The sequence below is a fragment of the Lissotriton helveticus genome, chromosome 3_2, assembly GCF_964261635.1.
Source record: "Lissotriton helveticus chromosome 3_2, aLisHel1.1, whole genome shotgun sequence".
NCBI classification, from domain to species: domain Eukaryota; kingdom Metazoa; phylum Chordata; class Amphibia; order Caudata; family Salamandridae; genus Lissotriton; species Lissotriton helveticus.
The window spans coordinates 325,536,751-325,560,896 of record NC_136062.1 but is presented as its reverse complement, the minus strand read 5'-3'; the positions used below and the strand labels follow the sequence as shown (position 1 = coordinate 325,560,896).

Sequence of the window (24,146 nt, the reverse complement as noted above, 5' to 3'; positions counted from 1 at the left end):
GTGTGAGGTCAGCATGAGTGATGTGTGGGAGGAGTATACCTGTGTCCTGGATGGGCTGGGGTTTCCCCCACACAATGCTGGCTCCGCCCCCCTGTGGTTTGTCTAACGACCCAAGCCTCCCCAGTGAATGAAAGGGGTGGTTGGGCCATCAAGGGTACTCCCAAGCCAGCTGCAACTGGTTTCCCCCCACCCTGCACCTCCTAACAAAGGATTTCTCTGTATAAAAATGGGGCTGTGTCCCCACAGAAATTGTTCTCTTCTAGGATCCTTGCCAGAGGGGGCTGTTGCTGCTGCTGGGGCCAGGAGGACCGCCACTTGGCTTGTCTCCCTGCCTGGAGACCCAGTGTGCTGGCTCTGGCCCTGCCTTTACCCCCTGCCTGCCTCCAGACCCTGCTGGAGCCTTTGCTCCACTCTTAGCGCTTGGGAGCGCTTATTTGCCCACTGGCGCTGTGGAGCGCTTTTCCTTTTATTCCTAGCGCTGAGGAGCGCTTTATTTTCCCCCTAAGCGCCGGGTGCGCTTTATTTTGATTCTAGCGCTTTGGAGCGCTTTGCCAGGCCGAGCGAGTGCCTACCTCACTTTCTATTTTTATTTGAGGCCGGTGCCCACCCGGCATTGCCCCGTTTCATTGAATTTGAGCGGCTGCCCACGCCGCATTTGCCCGGGGAATCACCGCCGCAGCCGAGAGGAAGCAGCCTGCCGCGTCATAGCCCGGCCGCGCTGGGATTGGCCCAGGCGGTCGAGCCTCCCGCCGCGTCATCGGGGGAGGAGAGCGGACCCAGGAAGCAGCTTGCCGCGTCTTGCCGAGGCTCCCCGTGAGGAGAGAGGAGCCCCGTGCTGCTGCTGCTAGGCGGCTCCCGTGTGAGGAGGAGAGCCCCGGCCGCCACGAGACAGCCGGTGAGTGCCTGGAAAAGGGAGAGGGGCGTCGGGACACATTGTCGGAGTCCGCCCCTCCCCCGAAGCGCGACCTCGCGCCCGTGAATATTTAGAGCCCGAGAGGCTCTGGGGCACATTTGTTGTGAGCCATAGAGGCTCCACCTGCCCGCATCTTGGTTGATTGGAGCCACGAGGCTCCTGGGGGCAATCGGCTCATCGAGCCTGAGAGCCTCAGGGCATTTCCGGGTGTTTGCGAGCCCCACGAGGCTCTGAGGTGCCCGTTGTTCTTTGAGCCAGAGAGGCTCTTGGGTGACATCGTATTTGTTTAAGAACCCAGCGAGGTTCTTGAGGGGCAGTTAGTTGTTCTCGAGCCCCGTGGCTCCCACGTTTGCCTACCTCCTATTTACAACTGTCCAGCACTTAGTGGACAGTTGCTACGTTTAGGCTTTTGTGTGCTGGCTGCCTGCGCAGCCTTCCCTGACTTTGAGACTCAGGGCATTCCAGCCCCTTGCGAGGCCAGTTGGCCTGAGGGACATTTCTAATGTTGTGCCATGTGCATCCTGCGCAATTTATGATTCCTGCTTATTTGATTTCTGCGCAAATGTTCTACCTGCACCTCTGAATGTGTTTTAATGTTTCATGTGCCCTTGTTTGTTATTACCTTTGCTAAAAGTGACCTGCTTAGGTAATTCTTTGTTCTTTTATTCCCCTTTGCTAAAAGTGACCTGCTTAGAGGATTGTTTGTGTCATTACCTTTGCTAAAAGTGACCTGCTTAGGTAATGCCTTGTGCTTTTATTTCCCTTTGCTAAAAGTGACCTGCTTAGAGGAATGTTGATGTTTTATTGCCTTTGCTAAATGTTACTTGCCTAGGTGATTATTTTAGGTTTCCTTCCCTTTGCTAAATGTGACTTGCTTAGGTGATAGGTTTTCCTCCCATAGGTCCTGATGATAAGGTCCTAGTTCCCTGCGTGATTGCCCTACAGCAGTGTTTCCCAAACTGTGGTCCGCGGACCCCCAGGGGTCCGTGACACATTCCCAGGGGGTCCGCAAGCAGCAGTTTTAAAAGCACTTAAAAGTTCCTTGAATAATCTGTTGTTTTTGGGCAACAATTAAAGTGTCAAGATAACTCCAGTGATTAATGTACCTGCTGGGGAGAGATGCCGGTTTTGTTCAGTAGCAGGTTTAACTCATCTAAGATAGCTCAGAGGGTTAATATGCCTGCTGCAAAGAACGTGTACCAAGCATGTAAAAAAAACAGTTGTATATGTGCATAGCTCAGTGGGTTAATGCTTTTGTCACAGAGATTCGTATGTTATTGTGCAGTCTATCAGTTACAATCATAATTCAGCACCTTCAGCTATGACCTGCCATCAAACAGCAGCATGCAGACTGCATGGTACATGTTGGTATGCTATCTTTTTCCCCCAGCATTTCACAATTCTCTCATTGCCAAAAAGGTTTGTTTGGGTAGAATTGCATTGTTATAATTAAAGTAAAAACTAACCACTATGTTACATTCTGAATCAAGATTTTGTGCTTTTCCAGACCAAGCACTCTGAAAAAATGCTCACCTGTATGGATGACATGTGAATGTCTCCTTTGCATTATGTAACAAAACATTTTCTATACACTGATTTACACACGTACGATTTATTGTCACTGTATGTGTGTGATATAAAGTGCTCTGACACCTACACTTATATTTCATTTGCTTTATAGCATCTCTCATACATGTGACAGCGGGGCTATTGAGAGAAGAGATGCACTGTTGGAGGGTGATAGTGAGGATTCATAGAAGAGCCCCAAAAAGATTGTTCTATTGGTGCATAGTGAGGTCATCATTGACTATGCTTTAAAAGCAAATACAATTCAATATATAATGACAAATGTGTTGCAGAATGCACCATTTCCCCCCAAATTTTCTTGGTGGGGGCGCCTCTCAAAGTTTGCTTTGCAGTAGCAAGGCTCACTCACTGCACTCAGGGGCTGATTAGGATGGCGGATGGATCGCCACCGCCATGCAGGCGGTGGCGATCCGCCCGACATCCGTGACCGTCCGCCACCTATTTCCCCCCGCCATATTACAATGGCGGGGGGACCACGGCAGACAGAAACACCGTCCGCCGCTTTTCCGCCCCAGGGTTCATATGGCTGGCGGTGTCTTCCAGACACCGTCAGCCATATTAGGATGGCCTCATGCAGATGCCTTTCCCGCCACGGAAAGGCATGCGGTCTTTACTTTGGGGGCCCCCTGCGGGCCCCCATGGTGAAAGCGAGAGGGGGGTGGACATGGGGGGTACCTGTGGTACCCCCCTGCATTTGCATACACAAAGCGGCAGGCACCGCGCGGTGCCTGCCACTTTGTGTATGCAAATGCATGCCTGCATTTTTAACGTTGCGGCGGGCGGTGTTTTCAGCACCGCCCGCTGCAATGTTAAAAATGCATGATGCGCCCGCCAGTGTGGCGGGCGGATCATAATTGGCATGGCGGGACCGCCGCTCACGTGGCAGACGGTCCTGTTTTCCACAGAGATGGCGGGCGGGCAAAGTCCGTCCGCCATCCTAATCAGCCCCTTAGTACTCGGACTGGCCTGACAACATTTGCCAGGGCTGCATTGGATTTCCATTCTAGCCCTGGCAGGAGCCTCATTCTACGAATTAGAACCAAATATTGAAAAGATAGTCGCCGAGGTGCAGCACTAATCATTCCATTAAATGTTTTCGATTTTGCGAATTCTTTCTATATACAATATTAAGATCTTTAGAGATTCGAGTATTTGTTTGGTGTGCACAAGTGTGTTTTCTTTTTTCAAACTACTGTTTTAATGTTTGAAATTTAAATCGTACAAATTGTTTGGGGGTCCTCGGCTTCCAGTAGTGACTCAATAGGGGTCCTCAGGAGTAAAAGGTTTGGGAACCACTGCCCTACAGTGTTTAGGGTGGCGTAGGAGGTATTTTCCCTTTACCAGTAGTTACTGGTTGTATGCTACATTCACTATTTCTGTGTTACAGTCATTGTATGTTTATGTGCTAAAGTGTTATACCTACAAGTGTTATTTCTAAAAAGTGCATACCCCTGACAGTGGTCCAGGTGGCCCTGTCCTGTACATAATCCCTTGTAAATCTTGCCCGTGCCTGTTGGCACATTGTAAAGTGTGTGTGTTATCTAATGTGTTTTTATTATTATAATACAAAGGCTATTTTTGATATAACCTTGTGTGGAGTTTCCTTTGTGGTGGGCCTTTGGTTGTTGTCGCTGGGGTGCGCGCGCAAACGCTTTACACATCGCCTCTGAGATTAGCCTTGCTGCTCGCGCCACGTTACCTAGAGGGTGAGCGGGGGTTATCTTGGTGTGTGACTCCCTTGCCCTGACCTTGGAAATGGTGATCCCTGACTGACCTTGGCGCAACCCTTGGCCAGCCAGGGGTCCAGTTTCTAACAATCTGTATTACAGAAAGTGGCTTTAAGAAAACGCTTTAATTGAACTGTTTGAAACACCTCTTGGTGCTACTAATGGCAGGTACGGTATGGGGAGCTTTTATTTGCAACCCCCACTCAGTCTGTTGCTGATATCAACCCTTTACACTTACTCTCCAACATGACTGTCTGGGATTGGGTGTGGAGGACCAGGTGACCTGTTCATGTACTTGCTACCACAGCCATTTCGATGAAATTAATTACTGCAATTCAAGACTAGGAATCTTTCATGTACTTTTGAAAGAGGAGTGCAAGCAGGTATCATGGCACTTGTCCTACAAATCACTGACGTGCCATTTGTTACCTCTCTCTAACTTTCCATCCACTCCCCATCCCATCCATCTCCCCCAGATGTGACTGAATAGAAAGACTGTTCAGGTCATATGATGGATTCCAGGCCTTTACTTTCCCTTACAAGTTCGTCTGATATCCAGCTGACCGTCTAGTCCTGTCTCCTTCCAATCCTGGCCAGCTGTGATTGGGTAAGGTGGACCACGTGCAATATTATCTGATAAGGGTGTGTGTTTTTATCTGACATACATTATCGCCAGACCTCCCTTTCAAATGCATTGTCTTAGGAGAAGCTAAATCCATGATATTGAAATTAGCAACGTGATGCTATACAAAGTGTTTGTGACTATACCTGATTAGAACACAGGCCTGCTGTGCACTTAGCATATTGCTCTGCCTTGGTACGTTTTTAGGGTAATCAGTTGAGAAGGGCAAATGGTAATGTAACAGTTGTTTATGCTTATCTACAGTGTACTGTATCCTCTGGTTTTGAACAGATGTTTAGCCTGATAGAAGGGGCTGGTAATCTTGCACCCGGAAATACTGGTACCAAGCATTTTGGTTATTCCGTGTCCTGAATTTCGCACAGCACATGCAATTGCTACCCTTTGAATTGATTTTCACATGTACGCGTTTAAACCTGTTGAATTTATCGGAGACAAAGTCCTCCCCATAGGCCATTGGTGATTTTCCCGAGCAAAGCATGCTGCATTACAAACAGGAGAATTATGAAGACAGCAATAATGCACCACTTATGATTGTTTGCTTTATCGTCCCTGTTAGAAATGAGGGTCTCTAGTTGGCAGAGGTAAGTACCTTTGTCCAAGTAGGGACCCTTCTTCCTAGTGAGGGTAAAGGGGATACACTTCTAAAATAACCCCCGATCATCCCCTTGGTAGCTTGGCATGAGAAGACAGGTTTATCTCAGAGGCAGTATGTAAAGCATTTGTGAACACATACAGTAATACAGTGAAAACACTACAAATGGACACCACATCAGTTTAGAAAAGTAAGTAATCTTTATATAAACCTAAACTTTACCAAACAACAAAAATCCACAATACACTAATCCAAAATGACTTACAAATGGTAGAAATAGTTCTGTTCAAAGCAAATTGCAGAAGCAACACTTTCACCCAAAGTACCTTAGATGTGTCGCGCACACAAAGAAAAACTGTTGCAGGGAAGGTGATGAGTTGGCTCCTTACGCCCAGGGAAGGTGATGCGTCGGTACCTTACTTCATGGGAGGTTATGCGTTCGTATTGTACTGCCTTGCAGGGGAGATGATGCATCGGTTCCTTACCAAAGGAGAGGTGATACGTCGGGTTCTTACTGTGCGGGGTTGTGATGTGGTGGTTTCTTACTGTGGCCTCTGTGTTTTTGCCGACGAGGCACCCAGATGCGTGAGGATCAGGGATGCGCTGATCCAATGGTGCGTAGGTTCTTGCAGGTGCACAGCAGGGCCTGCATCGGAATCGGTGCGGTGCGATGATCCCGGACTACGGAGATCTGTGCACTCTATGCCGCGTGTGGCAATTTCTTGAGCTGCGGCAGGTGCTGCGATGATGTCTTCGCCGATGCATCGGAAACAGGTGCGGATGTGTTGCGCTTATTCAAACTTGCGTTACATTCCCAGCTCCCAGTGGCAAACAGCCTCCAGAGGTCCAAAAGAGCAGCAGGCACCTCTTAGAAGATCAGAACTCCCAGCAAGGAAGTTCAGGGGAGCTGGTGGTGAAGTCTTTGTGTCCCTGAGACTTCAGAACAGGAAGTAAGCTCAACTTTCAAGCCCTTGGAGATCTTCAAGCAGATGGCACAGCATACAGCAAAGTCCTTTCTTCTTTCCTTGGCAGACAAAGCCACTGCAGGCTAACCCCAGACAGCAAACAGCACAGGGGCAGTACTACTCCTCAGTTTCACCAGCTTCACTCCTTGGCAAAGGTTCCTCTTGATCCCAGAATGATCTAAAAGTCTGGACAACTCTTTTTATAAAACCAAATGCTTTGTCCTCTGTGGCAGATAGTGTTTGTGCCCAGCCAAAACCAGTTATGTCCTCACTGGTGCAGTTTCCTGGCAGGTGGCAGGAGGTGGTGACAGCATTGTCTTTTGCAGACCAGGCCCATTCAGGTGTGAAAGAAATCTCCTCCCCCTACTCTGAATGCAGCCCAGATCTATTCAGCCCAGCCCTTACTCACCCTGGAAAGGCAGGACACACCTCAACCCCCCAAGTGGCTGTCTGAACAGAATGCAAATCCCCAGCCCCCGCCCCTCCAAAGCCAGACAGTCAAAACGCAACCTAGGCAGAGGCACACTGGATGGTTAGGCAAGAAACTACCTACTTTCTAAAAGTGGTATTTTCAAACACAGACTGTAAAAATCACCCTCACTAAAAGATGCATCTTAACTTTTTGAGTTCAGGCATATCAAACATTATTTCCTACCTTGTTTCTATGGGCAGTAACGCTCATGAGGTGTTATGAGCAAACTCCCCTTTCTATCCTTTGATGACCTATAGCCTAACAATAATGAAAAACGAAATTGTCAGTATTTTACTATGAGGACATGCCACATAAATCAGGGTATGTACCACCTTTCTCGTACACTGCACCCTGCCCACAGGGGTACCTTGGGCCTAACTGAAGGGTGATTCACACGTAAGAAAAGGGAATTTTATGGGCCTGGCAAGTGGGTGCACTTTGCCAGGTCAACATAGCAGTACAAGACTGCACACAGGCACTGCAATGGTAAAGCTGCTGGTGTGGGTGGCACATCATTTTTAGTATGATAGGAGTAATATATAACCTATTTAAGTCCATTATAAATATTTTAAGAAGAGATACAGGCCCTTAGGAAGAATACTTTGATTACTGGCTATTTTTAAAATTCAGCACAATGATTGTGTTATCCTAAAAAAGAACAACGGCCCCACTATTGCATTCCGATTAGAGAACTAGTGTTAGTATTTTATAGCTTTATCCAATAAGTAATCACTCTGTAGTTGAGTTCATCAATTTTTGATCATCATGTATTCAATATGAAGCATTCATATACGTATTGTTGGTTACTCACTCTACAACTGAAAAGATAACGTAAGCGTTGTGATATACTTTTTATGCTTGAGATCAGTGGGCGGTACCCACCTGCACCCAACACCGTAAAGAAATCACAAGATTCATAATGGATTTGTTTTGAACATTTGTAGGAGTGCGACATTTCCTATTTGTGTATTCATCTTTTTTTATTATTTGCATACACTTTAAATATGTATTTCTATGATACATATTGTAACGCTGCTGCTAGTGTTTTTTCTGAAATGCAAAGATGTGTCTCAATGTAAATATGAAGTTATAAACGTTATACTTACACCAGTAAAAAACTCTACACTGCTTATGTTAAGACTAAACAGCTATTTAATTAATTGCTGGACATTTGAAATGTGTATATCTCCAGAGGAAATGTGACCTGACTTCAGGGGGTCCTGTGTTTGTTTTAGCTGGTTCGATATGTGAAAACATAAACTACTGCGGATCCAAAAAGCACTGTAAAACAGAGAGATAATCATGCTGATTGGTGGCTACTGAAACCCTCCACAGACAAGAGTTTGTGTTGGGTCTGCGTTAAATGAGTAACACAAACTCAACTCAAAGTCCACTGGTACGATTGACAAGCCAACGTAAATCGAGATTTGCTTTGGATTGTAACTCATTACTTTGTATCAAGTGTGCTTTACACGGGTACTGCGGGGGTGTTTCCATGCAACCATGTATGGGTTTTGACACCAGTCCCTATGTACAAAGAACGGTAGACAGGGATCTGTGTGAAAATACTATATCTCCCTCAAGCAGGTGTAACGAGGAGACATTTTTTCATTGCTCCTCGTTGGTTCCTCTTTGCATGTATGCTGCATTCTACAGCAGACATATAAAGAGAAAAATGCCTTAAAGCATAGTTATGTACAGGAAGGGAGCTCTTTCTGCACAAAAACTATGCAGAATACAACGTAGATACCCTTTCTCTATGGGGCAAGGGTGCCTGCGTTCGCAGATGGATGCCAAAAGTGCACCGTCCCAGGGACAGAGCAGATCTGCACCTCTTCTTACTAGGTATGCTCTCTCCCGTTCAAGCGAGACAGTGCAGCAACTTTACTTGCTGTGCTTCATTGCATGAACTCTTTGTAACTCTGTCCCCCCCCCGTATGAACCTATCAAGCTGCACTTGTAATGCAGTGACCCGTGCCTAATGCTGGGTGTGCACTCTGGGCGTGCACTCCATGTCAGAATAAATTTTTTACACAAAGCATAGACCAGTAAGAGAGTAATGAAATGTCTTACATTGATCTGCTCTTTTAGTCCGTCATTGAGGCCTGTCATTATTACAACAGACAATGGTGATAGTAGTTAGAACAAAAAATTCAGCTTTTTTGAAAATTTCTTTCAAATGACTACAACACATATACGTAACCAATGTCTTATGTCTATTTGTTTTTTTTTTTGTAGGTATATGAAAAAGTTGCATACTTGTTAACAAATTTAGGTGAGTGCATATAAACAGTGATATTGTTGTTTTACTATGCAAGTATGCTTCTAAATACTAGTCATACAAATTCAAAGAAGGCATGCAATGCTTTGCAAAGAGTTCGTAAATGTAAGAGTTTGTCCATATATAGTGAAACTGTGTCTTTATCACTATTCCCTTTCCATAAAGCCTTTCAGTGAAAATCCTGTTATGAACCAGTTGCTATACTAACTGTCAGAGTAATGCATTAAAGAATGTCATTATCAAGAAAGTAAGAGAGTTGTATATGTTTAACATCCCACAGGAGAAAAATGAAAAATAAACAATAAGCATTAACTTGTGGTTCAACTCTATTGTGAAGACAATCCAACAACCCTTCTGAAAATATACATCTAAATCCAAAAATCTATTTTTTTTATATCCTCATTTGCCACCAACCTCACTTCAATTCACACTCAAGATGTCTATACCCACACTCAGCAGCAAGCTGAGAGGCGTAGGCAATTGGAAGTGGAGACCCCGCCTACAGGTACCAAGACTTGCTTGTGTGCTAATAAAGAACCCGCTGAGAACACTCTTCCGCCAAGCTCCAAGAGCTAGATGACACTCGTTGTAAAGCTGCCAGTGAAAAAACTGGGAGCAACCGACTTGTCCCGAAGAGTATTAAGGCAGCATAATCATAGGACTCAGAGAAAAAAAAGCCAGTCGATCAACTCTGAGCCCCATCTGAACTGCAACAGGTTCCAAAATGCTTTCCTCTTCTTACTGCCTCATCTCATAAGATCTAGTTTAGAAACCGCCAAGACTGAAGTCTGCCAGTCTAAAAAGGAGGGGGGAGTAGATTCTGTCTATCGTTTACAGATTTGTCTCCTAGCTATGATAATAGCATAGAAAAGCAGTGATCTGGCAAAGCCCGTAACTCTATCTGCCAAACCAAAGATAATCAAAGGTAAGTCGATGTTGATAGGACGCCCCAGGGTACATGCCAAGAAATTCCCAATGCTATCCCAAAAGGAAGCAAGGGCAGGGCATTCTTTAAACATGTGGATGTCAGAAGCTGAAGCCAGCCCACATTTCTTGCAGCAGACCAGATGGCCTTTAATGATTTTAGAAAGTTTATGTGGGAGAAGTAAGCCCTACGGATGGTACACAGGTGGCTCCTTTTCAGCCATGCCGGTTTTACTACCTCATATAAGATCTTACATGAGTTCTGCCATAAAAAATCGCTGTCCTGTGCAGGTAAGGAACCTCCCCACAGTTCCTCTGCATGTTTGAATTCGCCGTCCACCACTTCAGATAGAGCTTGCTACCAAAAAGAAACTTCCTTACTCCCAGGGGACTTAGTCACAAGCTGATGTTCCAGGAAGCTGCCACTGCCAGTTAAATTCTTACGATTTGTTTTTGAGTGTGATTGGACCCAACTTTCCAGAGGCTGCTCCGACTTTGTCTCCAAGTTGTTCCCATGAAACAAGAATACTGTCAGGGATCAGGTCCCCTCAGACTACTAGCCCAGCATCCCTCAAGGGTATTGCCAGCCTATCCCTCAAACACTCTGGAGCACCCGGGGAGTCCCAGAGTGGAGCCAGGCTGGGGAAATAACCAAGCGCAGCCAAACCCCTCAATTTTGCCCAAGGTTTAGCTAAGCCCTGGAGAACCTTCAGCTTAACCTTTTTTTAAAACTTTAGTTCACCGAATTTGAACAAAAATCCCTCCTCTTGTAAATTAGCCCCTTCAAAGCATAGCTAGGAACATCCCCCCGCAGCGTATTAACAGGCATTTTCAATAGAATAAGCGAGTGTGAAAGTTGGAAGGCCCAAGCATAAAGCTGGAGATCTGGTAAAGCCTCAGCTTTTTCCTAGGTGATTTATATGCCCAATCAAACAAGTTAATATCCCTCTGCAACTTGTCAATGGTAGATTTTTCAAAGTGAAGGGGAATACAATTGAAGAGGAAAGTAATTTTAGGGAGTATTGACATCTTGACCAGATTGTCTTTGGCTATAATGGATAAAGGGAGTAGGGGTCAAGATTCCATTAGCCTCTGGCATTCCCTAGCCACCATAGCTAGGTTAGTCTCGGTGACCTTAGTAATATTTTGAAGGACATTAATCCCCAGGTATCTCATTTTGGAGCTGACTTTGGTGCTGATGCTGGGTTCCTCCAAGATTCCAGGCCACGATTTCTGTATTCGAGGTGTTGATTTCATACCTGAAACCAAGAGGTAGGCTGACGACAGCTGGAAATGCTGTATGTAAATTAGCTGAGAGAACTAAAATATTATCAGCATACAGGGCTACCTTCCTCTCCCACTCCCCGTACTTAAAAGGCTGGATGTTAGGATCGTCCCTAAGCCGTTGAGCAAATGGCTCAATATATAGATCAAAGAGGAGAGGGGAGAGTGGGCAGCCCTGTCTGGTCCCCCTTGAAATCTTAAAGGGATCAGTGGTGTTACCATTAACAAGAAGTCTGGCATTTGGATTCTGATAAATCAACTGAACTGTACAACTGATTTTCCCCCAGGGTTAAATTTCCTCAAGACCTCTGACAGGTAAATCCAATTCACCCTGTTGAAGGCCTTGTTACCATCTAAAGTAATGGCTGCTAATGGGCGAGAATATGCAGAAGCCAAATCAATCGCCCCAATAAAATCGTGCGTAAGGTCTAAAAGCTGTCGACCCCTGACAAAGCCCTTCTGATCCAGATGAAGAATGTCCCCCGCCACAAGTCCAGATCCTGCTGCCAATATTGAGGTGAAGATTTTATAATCGGCGTTCAAGAGTGATAGGGGCCTATATGACCCACAGCTTGATGGAACTTTCCCTGGTTTCAAGATCAGAATTATAGTGGCTTCGTTCCATGAAGTTGGGAGCTTTAGGCCCACCTGTAAGATCTGATTAAAAAGCAATGTAAGGGTGGGGACGATCTTATCGCTCATTAATCTGTAGATCTCGGCTGGGAGCCCATCAGGGCCTGCAGCCTTCCCGTCCTTACAACGTGAAATGGCTTCCCTGGACTCGGTGTGAGAAAAAGCCTGGTCTAAGTGTTTTTGCTGATCAGGCTTTAGGGAGGGAAGAGGGATGCCTCCGAGCCAGCTCTGTACACTAAAGCTGTCCAACTTATTAACTTCACAATAGATGTCTTGGAAGAAGGTCTGGAAAGCCTCACAAATTTCCTCATCTGAAGAATAAATAGCATTACCATTATTAATTTCCTTGATGTGGTTCCTCGCCCAGTCTGATTTAGTCTTCCACGCGAGGAGCTTGCATGCCCCTTCCCCATACTCGAAGTGGGAGATTTTACTTGCCTCCCATCTTCGAGTAAGCCTGGTGTTCAAGACATTCTCCAACTGACCCTTCAAATTGTCAAACTTAACCTGACACTCTTGCTGAATTTCAGGGGGGAGCTTGGCTGATTAGATCGGCTACCGCATCCTTCAGCTTAGCTTCAATAGCTGAGGTCTCTTCCTTGTATTTTTTATTTTTATAGCTGGACCTACTGGTGATTTGGCCTCACAAGAAAGCTTCTAGAGAATCCCATACAATTGTTATTAAAGCTGATCCAGAATTTACCTTCAGAAACCATTCAATTTCTTGTGATAAGAAAGAGATCTCCTCTTCCTCCAAAAGTAAGGCACGGTCAAAAGACCATGTCCTAGTGGGGCCAGGTACTGGACACTCCAAACCCAGAAGAACCCCTGAATGGTCTGAAAGATGGGATGCCAAGTACGAGATTTTTTTGACTCTGCCTCTTAATGAATTACATATCAGCACATAATCGATTCTAGATTGGTGCTGATATTCAGGGTTTCGCTACAAGACACCTGGCTGCTGACCTGATCTCTCCCTCCAAATATCAGAAAAGGCGAATTGCTTCATAGCACAAAGTAAAAAGTCCCGAGATTTAGAAGGAGCCTTAGCTCTATTGTTTGGAGTCTTGTCTAATAAGGGATTCAAAACAATGTTAAAATCTCCAGCCAGGACTATTGGTTCCGGAAAGTCAAGCATATGGGAAAATATTGTCTTGAGACTGGAGTGATCTTCTTGGTTGGGTCAGTAGTAGCCAACCAAGGTAAACAAGGTGCCCGTTATAATAACTTTCACGATGACCCATCTGCCACCTGGGTCAACGAGCTGTAGTAGAATATGAGCCTTAGCTGATTTCTTAAATAGAATTAGAACCCCTCTGATGTTTGCTGACTGACTAGTACAAACATACGACCCAACACATCTTTTGTTCTTAAAGAGAGAGGTCGTCTCTGCTTCAAGTAGATGTGTGTTCGAGGCATGTGGGCTGCTAAATTCATATCTGATGCATAGATCGCCGCCTAGTGTTGGGTCCGGATGATTGCACATTGTTGTCCTGGAAGAGTCTTCGAAGTATCTCGAGATAGGTGGATCCTCCCCTGGACTACAGTGCGCATGGGCATCGACTCCATCCCCAGATTGTTTTTTTCCGCCATTGGGTTCGGATGTGGTTTCGACGTCTCCGTGTCGGAACCGATAAACTTTCATCTTAAGGCCAAAAGGCCTTCGTTACCTGTGTTGGTATTGTTTGCGTACGGTCTCGAGCGTCGTCCGACTCTCTAAGCCGGATATCTCCGGAGTCGAGTAACTCCTCGGACATCGAGGCCTTCTCGTCGCAGCAAGACCCGACGAACTTAACATGGAGCGGAGCCCGTTCAAGTTCTGCCCCGTCTGTGGATCCAAATATCCACACATCGATGTGCATCCGGTCTGTAATAAATGCCTTTCGCCGGACCACAACGAAGAAAACTGCATGGCCTACTCCAAGTTCAGGTCCAAGAAGACGCTCAAGCTTCGGCGCGCGGTGCGCCTTGAGGCCCAGCGAGCGACCCCGGCACCCGACAACATATTCGGCGACCCCGAGGAGGAAGGCGATAGCCATCATCTCCAGATTTCGCCACCGTCGACGGAGGTCCTGGCCGATCCAGAGGAATACATCGGAGGACAGGCCCCAGACCTTGAATACGTCGAGGAGGTAGGGGACGACCAAGAAGTTTATGGGGCCGTGGAAGATAGCTCAGAGGAGGAGCTATGCCCCGAGGTCTACGTTATTGAGGCTCAGGTCACGGGATCGCCACTCGGTCTTACCCACGACCATGCACCGCTCTCCCCGGCCCCGCCTTCTGGCCCGGCCACGGACACTCAAGCGGAGCCGCCATTGCCCGTATCGAAACCGAAACCTTCGGATCCTACGGGACACAAGATGGCCGACGTTCAGTCGAAAACGAAAACGAAACCTACGGACTCGACAAAACCTAAGATGGCCGACGTCCTACAAAAAATAACAAAGCCTGCTCCTTCATCGACTCCGTCGCCCTCCGGCCCACAAAAGTCAAAGAAGGCTGTTGAGTCGACAGCGCCGCAGAAGGTGCACAAAGAACCCTCCTCCAAGAAGGCCGTCCACCAGCCGTTGACCACGGTTGCTCCGGCGCGGACACCTAAACCTCTTGAGACGCCTTCGGGCGCTGCTACGGCGCCGTCCGGTAAACGCACGGCCGACCCAAAGTCGACTAAAGGCCACGACCCAAAGGCCGCTGGCTCAACGCATCGGCACAAGGATGCAGGATCTGCAGCATCGGCGCCAAAGCCTTCAACGGAGCCCCGAAGCATTGCGGCCGAAGATTCGTCGACGCCAATACCGTCGACACCACGCAACCCCGACGCCACCGAAGATCAACCGTCGGTTCCGAAACCCTCTGCCTCCTTTACAAAGCAGGTTACTGACTCCCTTAAACGTATAAAGGAAAAGACATTGTCGTCCACGGCTTCCACGCCATCGGCTCCGAAATCGGTAGACGCACCTCAGAAGTCCTCCAGCAAGCTTCTTTACACTTTGCCACCGAAGGTGGCCCCAAAGGCCTTCGCAACCACGTCGGTGCCAAAACCGTCGGATCCGTCCACACCAAAAGGCCTCTCGGATCCATATCTTGCCTCTGAGGAGCAATCTGCGCATTGCATCGATGCCCACACAGGGAAATTGACCCTTTATAAAAGGAAAATCACTTCCCAACCACTGGAATCGTATGTTATTCCACTGAAGAAGAAGAGGCCGGCACAAGACATTCCTTTACTTGTTGAGCCTATTCTGCCACCACCGAGAAGGAGTCCATCGCCTTCCCCCAACCAATCAGGAGGGGATGATGATGACCAACAAGACCAATACAATTTCCCAGTGGACAATGACCCTGATGTTCAGCAGGACTCATATGGCGACACTGGGGACCAAAGTGGGCATCAGGTGGTACAAGATCCACAAGGCTTTGGGGCACGTACATCTCCAACAGAGGATTCTGCTGCATTTAATGCTTTACTTGAACGGGCAGCAGCAAATCATAATGTGGCCATGCATGCTGACCCGGTAGAGGAAGACTTTTTATTTGACACTTTCTCCGTCTCGGAGAGAACAGTTAAAATACTTCCTATGCTTAAAGGTGTCCTTAAACATGCCCCAGAGATCTTTAAGGAACCTACCAGGGCAAGGGTGGTGAACCCACGTATCGAGAAAAAATACAGGCCAGCACCTGGAGATCCTGCATATATTCGAGGACAGTTGCCCCTAGACTCGTTGGTGGTCGCAAATGCCCGAAAGAGGGCAAACTCCCAAACAATGGGTGAAGCTCCTCCCCCAGACAAGGAGTCGAAAGTGCTTGAGGCATCGGGCAAGAGGGTGGCAGCGCAGGCTGCCAATGCATGGCGTATCGCAAACACGCAGGCACTATTGGCACGATACGATAGGGCGCATTACGACACCCTAGAACAGCTCCTTCAACACCTACCTGATGAGTTTAAAGAAGCAGCCGAAACACTCATACAAGAGGGAAAGCTTATCTCCAACGCTGCAATAAAGTGTGCTCTTGATGTGGCAGATACAGCGGCTAGGGGGATTAACACTAGCGTCATGTTGCGGCGACAAGCTTGGCTTCGCATATCTGGATTTAAGCCTGACATCCAAACTACAATCCTCAACCAGCCCGTCAATCCTGACACCCTGTTTGGTCCAGATGTAGACACCACCCTTGAAAAAATTAAAAAGGACAACGAGACTGCTAAGTCCATGGGGGCGCTTCAGTCTCAACAATTCAGGGGAAACACTTTTCGTCGCTCAGGAGCACGTGGTGTTACCAGAGGACAATTGGGTCAACAAACACAATACGCGAGGGGTGGTGCACAATCCTCGTACCCCAAGCAGGGTAGAGGGGGTTACAGAGGCAACAGTGCCAAGGGCAGAGGCAGAGGAAACAACAACTCCCGCTCCTCTGCCGCCAAAAAACAGTGACTCTCTGTCACTGCCCCCCGACCATACAACACCGGTCGGGGGAGACTCCAGCAGTTCCTACCAGTCTGGACGTCCATCACCACGGACAGGTGGGTGAGAAAACCTATCCAGCACGGTTACTGTTTGGAGTTGACATCCACTCCTCCCAACATTCCCCCAAGACACCGTCCTATGTTGGCAGAGCACTTGCACTTATTGCAGCAGGAAGTACTGGTGATGCTGCAAAAAGGCGCAATCGAGCTCGTGCCAGTGGACGAGGAAGGCACGGGGGTCTATTCCTTGTACTTCCTCATCCCAAAGAAGGACGGATCCCTCAGACCTATTCTGGATCTACGCCCCCTCAACATGTACGTACTGTCAGAACACTTTCACATGCTGACACTGCAACAAATCCTTCCCCTGCTCAATCAAGGGGACTTCCTAGCAACCTTGGACCTCAAGGATGCTTATTTCCACATACCACTCCACCCATCCCACATAAAATACCTCAGGTTTACCATTCTAAACAGGCACTATCAGTTCAAAGTCCTGCCCTTCTGGGTAACTACTGCCCCCAGAGTGTTTACAAAGTGTCTGGCGACAGTGGCGGCGCACCTCAGGAGACAGAACATACATGTCTACCCGTACCTAGACGACTGGCTTGTTCAAGCAAAGTCGGAACAACAGTGCGCCGCGGACATGTCCCACACTATTCAACTCCTTCACAGCCTGGGGTTCTCGCTAAACTACCCGAAGTCGCACCTTCAACCAGCCCATGTGCGGCAGTATCTGGGCGCGACAATAAACACCCTGACTGCTATGGCTCAACCAAACCCAGTCAGAATCGACAGCATTCAGTCGCTGTGCCAAAAATTCAGACCACAACACTCCCTCCCAGCGAGAGTGTTCATGCAGTTGATAGGCATGATGGCCTCCTGCATCTTCATAGTCCCGCACGCGAGGTTGCACATGCGCCCGCTCCAAGAATGCTTGGCAAATCAGTGGACACAGGCTCAGGGACAGCTAACAGACCTAGTGTTGGTGACCGGTCGGGCATACAACTCTCTGCATTGGTGGAATCCACACAACCTTTGCAAGGGCCGACTGTTCCAAGAGCCAGTGCCACAGATAATCCTAACAACGGACGCATCTCTCCAAGGGTGGGGAGCCCATGTGCTCCACTACACTGTGCAGGGACTGTGGTCCACCCAGCAGCAGACGTTGCACATCAACTACCTGGAATTGATGGCAATCTTCATGGCGCTGAAGTCCTTCAAAGTACATTTGTGCAACAAAGTCGTGTTGATCCGGACGGACAACATGACAGCCATGTACTACATCCAAAAGCAGGGAGGTACGCACTCTCCACAGCTGTCTCGTCTGGCTCAGAGCATGTGGAAGTGGGCCATTCAGAGGAACATCTTCCTCATGGCGGAACACCTCCCGGGCAAGGACAATCAGATGGCGGATCTGCTAAGCAGATACAGCCATCAAATGCACGAGTGGGAGTTACATCCATCAGTACTCCACCCGTACTTCCAGCAGTGGGGTTATCCACAGATAGACCTGTTTGCCACAAGGGAAAACGCAAAATGCCAAAGCTTTGCCGCCAGGTTCCCTCACCCAGAATCGCAAGGGAATGCGATATGGATGAACTGGTCAGGCAAATTTGCGTACGCTTTTCCCCCAGCGCCTCTCATTCTGCTGGTGGCAAGAAAGCTAAAGCAACACTCGATGACTCTCATCCTGGTTGCTCCAACATGGGCACGCCAACCATGGTACACCACATTTCTAGAACTTTCCGTGGTACCGCATCAAAGGCTGCATCTCACATCCCGGCTCTTGACGCAGAACCATGGCGACATTCAGCACCCAGATCCGCGACAGCTCAATCTGGCGATCTGGCTCCTGAAGTCTTAGAATTTGGCTACCTCAACCTGCCTCCGGAATGCATGGACATCATCCGGGAGGCACGTAAGCCCACTACCCGAGCTTGCTATGCAGCTAAATGGAAGCGGTTTGTCATGTACTGTGCAGACAACAAGATCAACCCGCTAGATGCATCCATTCCTAAGATCATCTGCTATTTGTTACATCTTTACAAATGCAATCTAGCGTACGCTTCCATTCGGATACATTTATCCGCCATAGCGGCTTATCTCCAGAATAGGCAACACCTCTCTGTTTTTAGGGTGCCTGCCATTAAAGCCTTCCTAGAAGGACTGAAGCGAGTCATTCCTCCAAGAACACCACCAGCTCCAGTGTGGAACCTCAATGTGGTCCTCACTAGGCTGATGGGCCCACCTTTTGAGCCGCTGCACTCCTGCGAGATTCAGTTTCTCACATGGAAAGTGGCTTTTCGCATTGCTATTACTTCGCTCAGACGTGTTAGTGAGCTGCAGGCGCTCACAATCCAAGAGCCCTTCATACAAATACATTCCAACAGGGTAGTGCTCCGCACTAACCCCAAATTCCTTCCTAAAGTGGTGTCACAGTTTCATCTCAACCAAACTATTGACCTGCCTGCATTCTTCCAAAACCCACAAACAGTAGCAGAAAGAATGCTTCATACATTAGACGTTAGGAGGGCGCTAATGTACTACATTGACAGAACACAACACTTTAGAAAGACACAACAACTTTTTGTTGCCTTCTCAGCACAGCACAAAGGCAACCCCATTTCCAAAGCAGGAATAGCCAGATGGATTGTTAAGTGCATTCAAATCTGTTATCAAAAGGCTAAACGCACTTTAACAATACCCCCAAGGGCGCACTCCACACGCAAATTGGGGGCCTCCATGGCTTTCCTGGGGAACATTCCCTTAGAAGACATTTGTAGAGCAGCCACATGGTCTACACCACACACATTTACCAAACATTACTGTGTGGATGTGCATTCAAAACAGCAAGCAGCTGTAGGACAGGCTGTTCTCAAGACACTTTTTCAGGCTTCTGCAGCTGGCACGGGCAACCGCCGTTAATGGAGGGACTGCTATGTATTCTATGCATCAGATATGAATTTAGCAGCCCACATGCCTCGAACTGAATATGCTAATTACCAGTATGCATCTGTTCTTGGCATGTAGGGCTGCTAACATTCATATCGCCCGCCCTCCACCCCGGTGCCCAGATACTCTCTCTATATTCATCATTAGCATGGACATCCTTTACACTGTTTCACTCCATCTCTGCCACAATGGCTAAAAACAATCTGGGGATGGAGTCGATGCCCATGCGCACTGTAGTCCAGGGGAGGAGCCACCTATCTCGTGATACTTCGAAGACTCTTCCAGGACAACAATGTGCAATCATCCGGACCCAACACTAGGCGGCGATCTATGCATCAGATATGAATGTTAGCAGCCCTACATGCCAAGAACAGATGCATACTGGTAAGTAGCATATTCATTCCTGGAGGACAATGACCTGTGCAGGAAAATCCCAGAGATATTGCATGCTCTTATCTCTTCTCTGCTTGGTGTGCAGGCCATTGATGTTCCAGGACAAAATCTGTATGGAACTCATGGTGGATCAAACCGACGCCCTGTCATTAAAAACAGAGATTGGAGACATAAGCACCAGCGCCCAAACCAACACAATTCCAAAACCATAACTCTTAAAGTTGAGATTGGTAAGATTAAAAGAGGGAGAATGAGGATTTTTTTTAAAAATTTACCCCGCTGCACCCAACCCCAGTGCCCCACCTGACCTTCCCCACCCCTGGAGAACCATTTCCCCAATTATCTGGACAAATGGAGTCCAGACAGTTGCATCCCAAAGGTACCCGCCCGCCCCTAACTCCTTCCATAAAGTGAGGAAAGCGCAAAAAGGAAAAGGAAATAAAGAAAAGACCTATCCGACTCTATGGATACATTTTTTATTTTAATTTATTACCTTCCTTAATTTATGTTATCATTTACTCTAAATATTAGCCACTGAGTTTAGTGTTTAAGGGGGTGCTTTTGGCCCTACCAGGTTTTGCGCTCCTTCCCTTGACTTCACCACAGAGGAAGGTAGAGCTGCTGTTCTCTGGGGCAAAACTAAAGTTGCTCATGGCACTTCTGATTCTTTGACTCTTCTCAATGCTGCCAATGCTTGATCCCAAATTGCTCTCAGAGAGTTGTTTAGGGCTTCTCTCGGCCAATTACGATTTTGCTGGAACCTAGGTCCCCCCTCCATGTTTTTTCCACATCCTAAAGGGCTTAATGGTGGTTGAAGCAATGACTGAAACAGAAGAGCTTCTTTCCTGGGACTGGGAGTCTGGCCGGAGCCCTGGCCCCCATGTACCTGCTCCTGCCGCACCAATGCCCCCTGGACCGCGCACTGTCAGGTTTCCTCTGCTTCAGTCTCACGGCCTCCAACTGCGTGCTCCAGCGTGGAAGGAATACAACCAGCGATACCTCTGCCGCAAGTTGCCCAGAGGGCACCGCAAGCCGCTGCTCTGCTGCAGCTTCTCTGCGGCCCCTCCTGAGCTCCAGTGCTGCCGCTGCCCACCGTGCCAGGCGGGGAGAAACTGGGGCTGCCGCGACTCCAAAGCTCATCTGCGGCCGATATGCGGAACAAAACACCAAAAAAAACCAGAAAAAGGTCCCCCGGCGTGGGCAGAACACCAAACTACATCAAGCAGGTAAGGAAAAAGCTCTCAGGAACCGCTGGAAGGCATAGGCACGGGTGCAAGCGACGGCTCAACTAGCAACCGCCATGTTCTCCTTGCAGTAGTCTCGAAAATCGAATTATTACATTGTAGCATAATAGCATGAGTGATCCTCACTCTGTAAAAAAAAGCTCACTCTATAAGTGGAAACATTTAACAAATACAGGGAACAACCATTAACAATGCCACAACCACAGTGATGTCTGTTATATACTTAACGCCAAAAATATGTTCAATGAATGTGTATAACTGTGAGATATTGGGTTGCTGGTTGACTGGGGTGTGAGCTCTGGCGAAGCAAAAGCCACAATCCACTGCAGGGTGAACCACAAAAAGTCCCTCAATTAACCTGTGCTTAACCCTGGGTAGCTTAGCACAAAGAGCAATAAGCTTTAATTTAGAGGCAATGTGTAAAGTAGTTATGCAACACACAAATAGTAATAAAGTGAATACACAACACATGAGAAATCCCAAACCAATTTAGAAAAATAGTCAATTTTAATAAATGATTCAACACCATACCGACAAATTCCAATCAGCAGAACTGGAGCTGTGAATTGTTAAATTTTGAGATTCAAAATAATGCCTAAAAGATCAAAGCGCCAACTGCGGATGTCTAGTCATGTGAGACGGGGGAAAGTTAAAAGTTAAGGCCGACTGCGGTGGAATACAGTTCGGATGCAAGAAGAGGATTGGGCGTGGTAAGCGCTCATCTTCAGATTTGAAAACATTTCTGAAGAAAAATGTCTGAGAAGGTAATATGCACAGCATTGGGCCCTGACATGAAGGGTTTGTAACACATGCACACAAACAGACCCACACCTATAAGCTTCAGCTAATGTTTTACTACCAGTAAAATGTCACATGCTTTCTGTTCGCTGGGTGTTTATACTGTCCAATTTCCAAAAAAGGACAACTTTTACTAGATCTAGTGGAGAGCATTTTAAAGGGAGGGTTATTTTGTAAAACTACTGGGTTATGGCTATCTGTATTATTGATCTTTTGTAATCAATAATACAATAAATCAATCAGGGAATTGTAAGTTTGCTACTCACGCCTGAGGGTCTCAAGTCGCTATAGGTGGGGGTTGGGTGCGTAGATCCGTTCAGCCGAAGATCCAGGTCTTGAGGAGAAAAATGGCCTGGATTATGTAACTAAGCATACCGTTGATTGTGTACATCCCATTACATAAAATGGATTCTCCCTGTGCATGCACACATTCTCTGAGTGAGTGTATATGCCAGAGAGATCACAGCTGTGACAGATGCAGAGCCAGTTCATGCGGTTGTTCTGCCTTTCGCAGGAAGGGGGTCTGTCTACTTTTGGAGGAGGGCAGGGGCCCCCCATACACAGAAATATCCATCCTGGAACTGCACCCCCAGAGGTGGCGCGCCTTTAGCTCCTCCAAGCCTGTGTACGACCTCCTATGCGTTTTCCCGGGAGGCTGGAGAGGAGGGGGGCTGTTCTGCCGGTGCGGGCCGGGAGCTCCAGTAACGAAAGCAGCTGTGCTTCACACTTGCAACTGCCCCGTCCCCCAGCCCACCAGGGGCGTAACACAGGCCCCTGCAGCCCCCGCAGTGCGTGAGCCCCTCCTCTTCCAGGGGGCCCCGTCAGCACCGCACTTCTGCTGGGGAGCTCGAGATTGAGTCCGGAGGGGGCCCCTTCACGCACCCTGCAGGGGGCCCCCCACAAGGTTCGTTACGCCACTGCAGCCCACCTCTTGGGCTGACCCGACAAAATTGCCAGGGCTACTTTGGGTGCCCAGTCCGGTCCTCGGGGCACCCGGTGTGTTTGCAGAGAGCGACTGCCTGCTTCTGTATTATCATTTAGGTGCCAACTCAAAGGAATTTCTTCAATGGAATCTGTGCAAACAACCACAAAGTGTTGGAACACTCCCTTCATATCTCATGAGTGTGAAATGTGCTGAGGCTCAATGTGTATGAAAAGAAGGGGCAACACGAGCATCTCCAGCACCCTCTGTAATACAGAAGTACCTCGGGAAGAAGAAACGTGTGCAAAATCTGCATCATTTGCATTCGCGTATTTTTGATACGAGGATGACTTTTGTACTACAAAACGCAAAATCACTGTGAACGACAGCTGCTCACGTGCATTCACCGCAACATTTTCATATTTAATGCCTCTTGATTATACAACTTGGCATAATGGCGTAATTGCAGTCATTTTGTCTAACACGTATAACGCAACATTCCCGTAATTTCGCTAATTGTGTTGTAATTACAATTTCCCTCAGGACTAGACACCTTCCTTCTGCCCGCTCCCAGGATACTTGTGTAATCCGCAGCAGATTCCCTATTGATAAACAATGAGGTATTCAACAGTAGTGTGATCCTACCGCGATTTTGTAAACATGTTTGGCTACAGACGACGATGTGTCCCATTTTTAATAATGCACCTGCAATTACAATGTATTGATGATTGTGAAAAAAGGTGTGCGCTCTAGATAAGCTTTATGATATAACACTTTCATTTGTTTACAATGGACAGTCAACACCCTCCTTTAGTATATTCGGGTGTTTGACCACTACGGAGTTCTCGGATGCCCATTTAGTCGTTCACTGTCTCCACTATCAAAAACAAGAATTATTGGAAAGTGTTTGCAACCAAAGGGTTAAACAACAGTGAGTTTCAGGAATCGCTTTGCAAGTAATGTAATGGCTGTGCAGTGCTTTAGAAAGTGACAACAATGGACGGCTTTGTGATGTTTCTCTTTCTCTCTCTTGCCTTTCAGAGCATCCAAGAACGGATTCTGAGTGGGAGAACAGTTTTGCCCTGAAAATGTTCTTATTTCAGTTTGTCAATTTAAACAGCTCAATTTTCTACATTGCCTTTTTTCTAGGAAGGTGAGTTTCCTATTTTGTACTTTTAAGTTGGAAAACAAACTGTGTGCGCATTGCTTTAACTGATGTCTAAATTCAAATTATTTAAGTTTCGTGCTGGGTATTTAGAGGATAGATTTGAATTAATTCAGTATCGCAGGGGGAGATGAAGGTCGCCCAGCCAGCACACCCCTTTCACAGAGTATCATGTTCATGCGA

General features: G+C 47.4%; 1 protein-coding gene across 1 annotated transcript in view; it reads left to right on the top strand.

Annotated features, from left to right (window-relative positions):
- The window catches only part of ANO3 (anoctamin 3), a 1,634,736-nt gene that overhangs the window by 1,319,331 nt on the left and 291,259 nt on the right, over window positions 1-24,146 (top strand). The window contains exons 17-18 of the mRNA XM_078684212.1: window positions 9,138-9,174; window positions 23,840-23,951. Coding sequence (XP_078540338.1) covers window positions 9,138-9,174; window positions 23,840-23,951 — 149 coding nt within the window. The remainder of the gene's footprint in view (window positions 1-9,137; window positions 9,175-23,839; window positions 23,952-24,146) is intronic.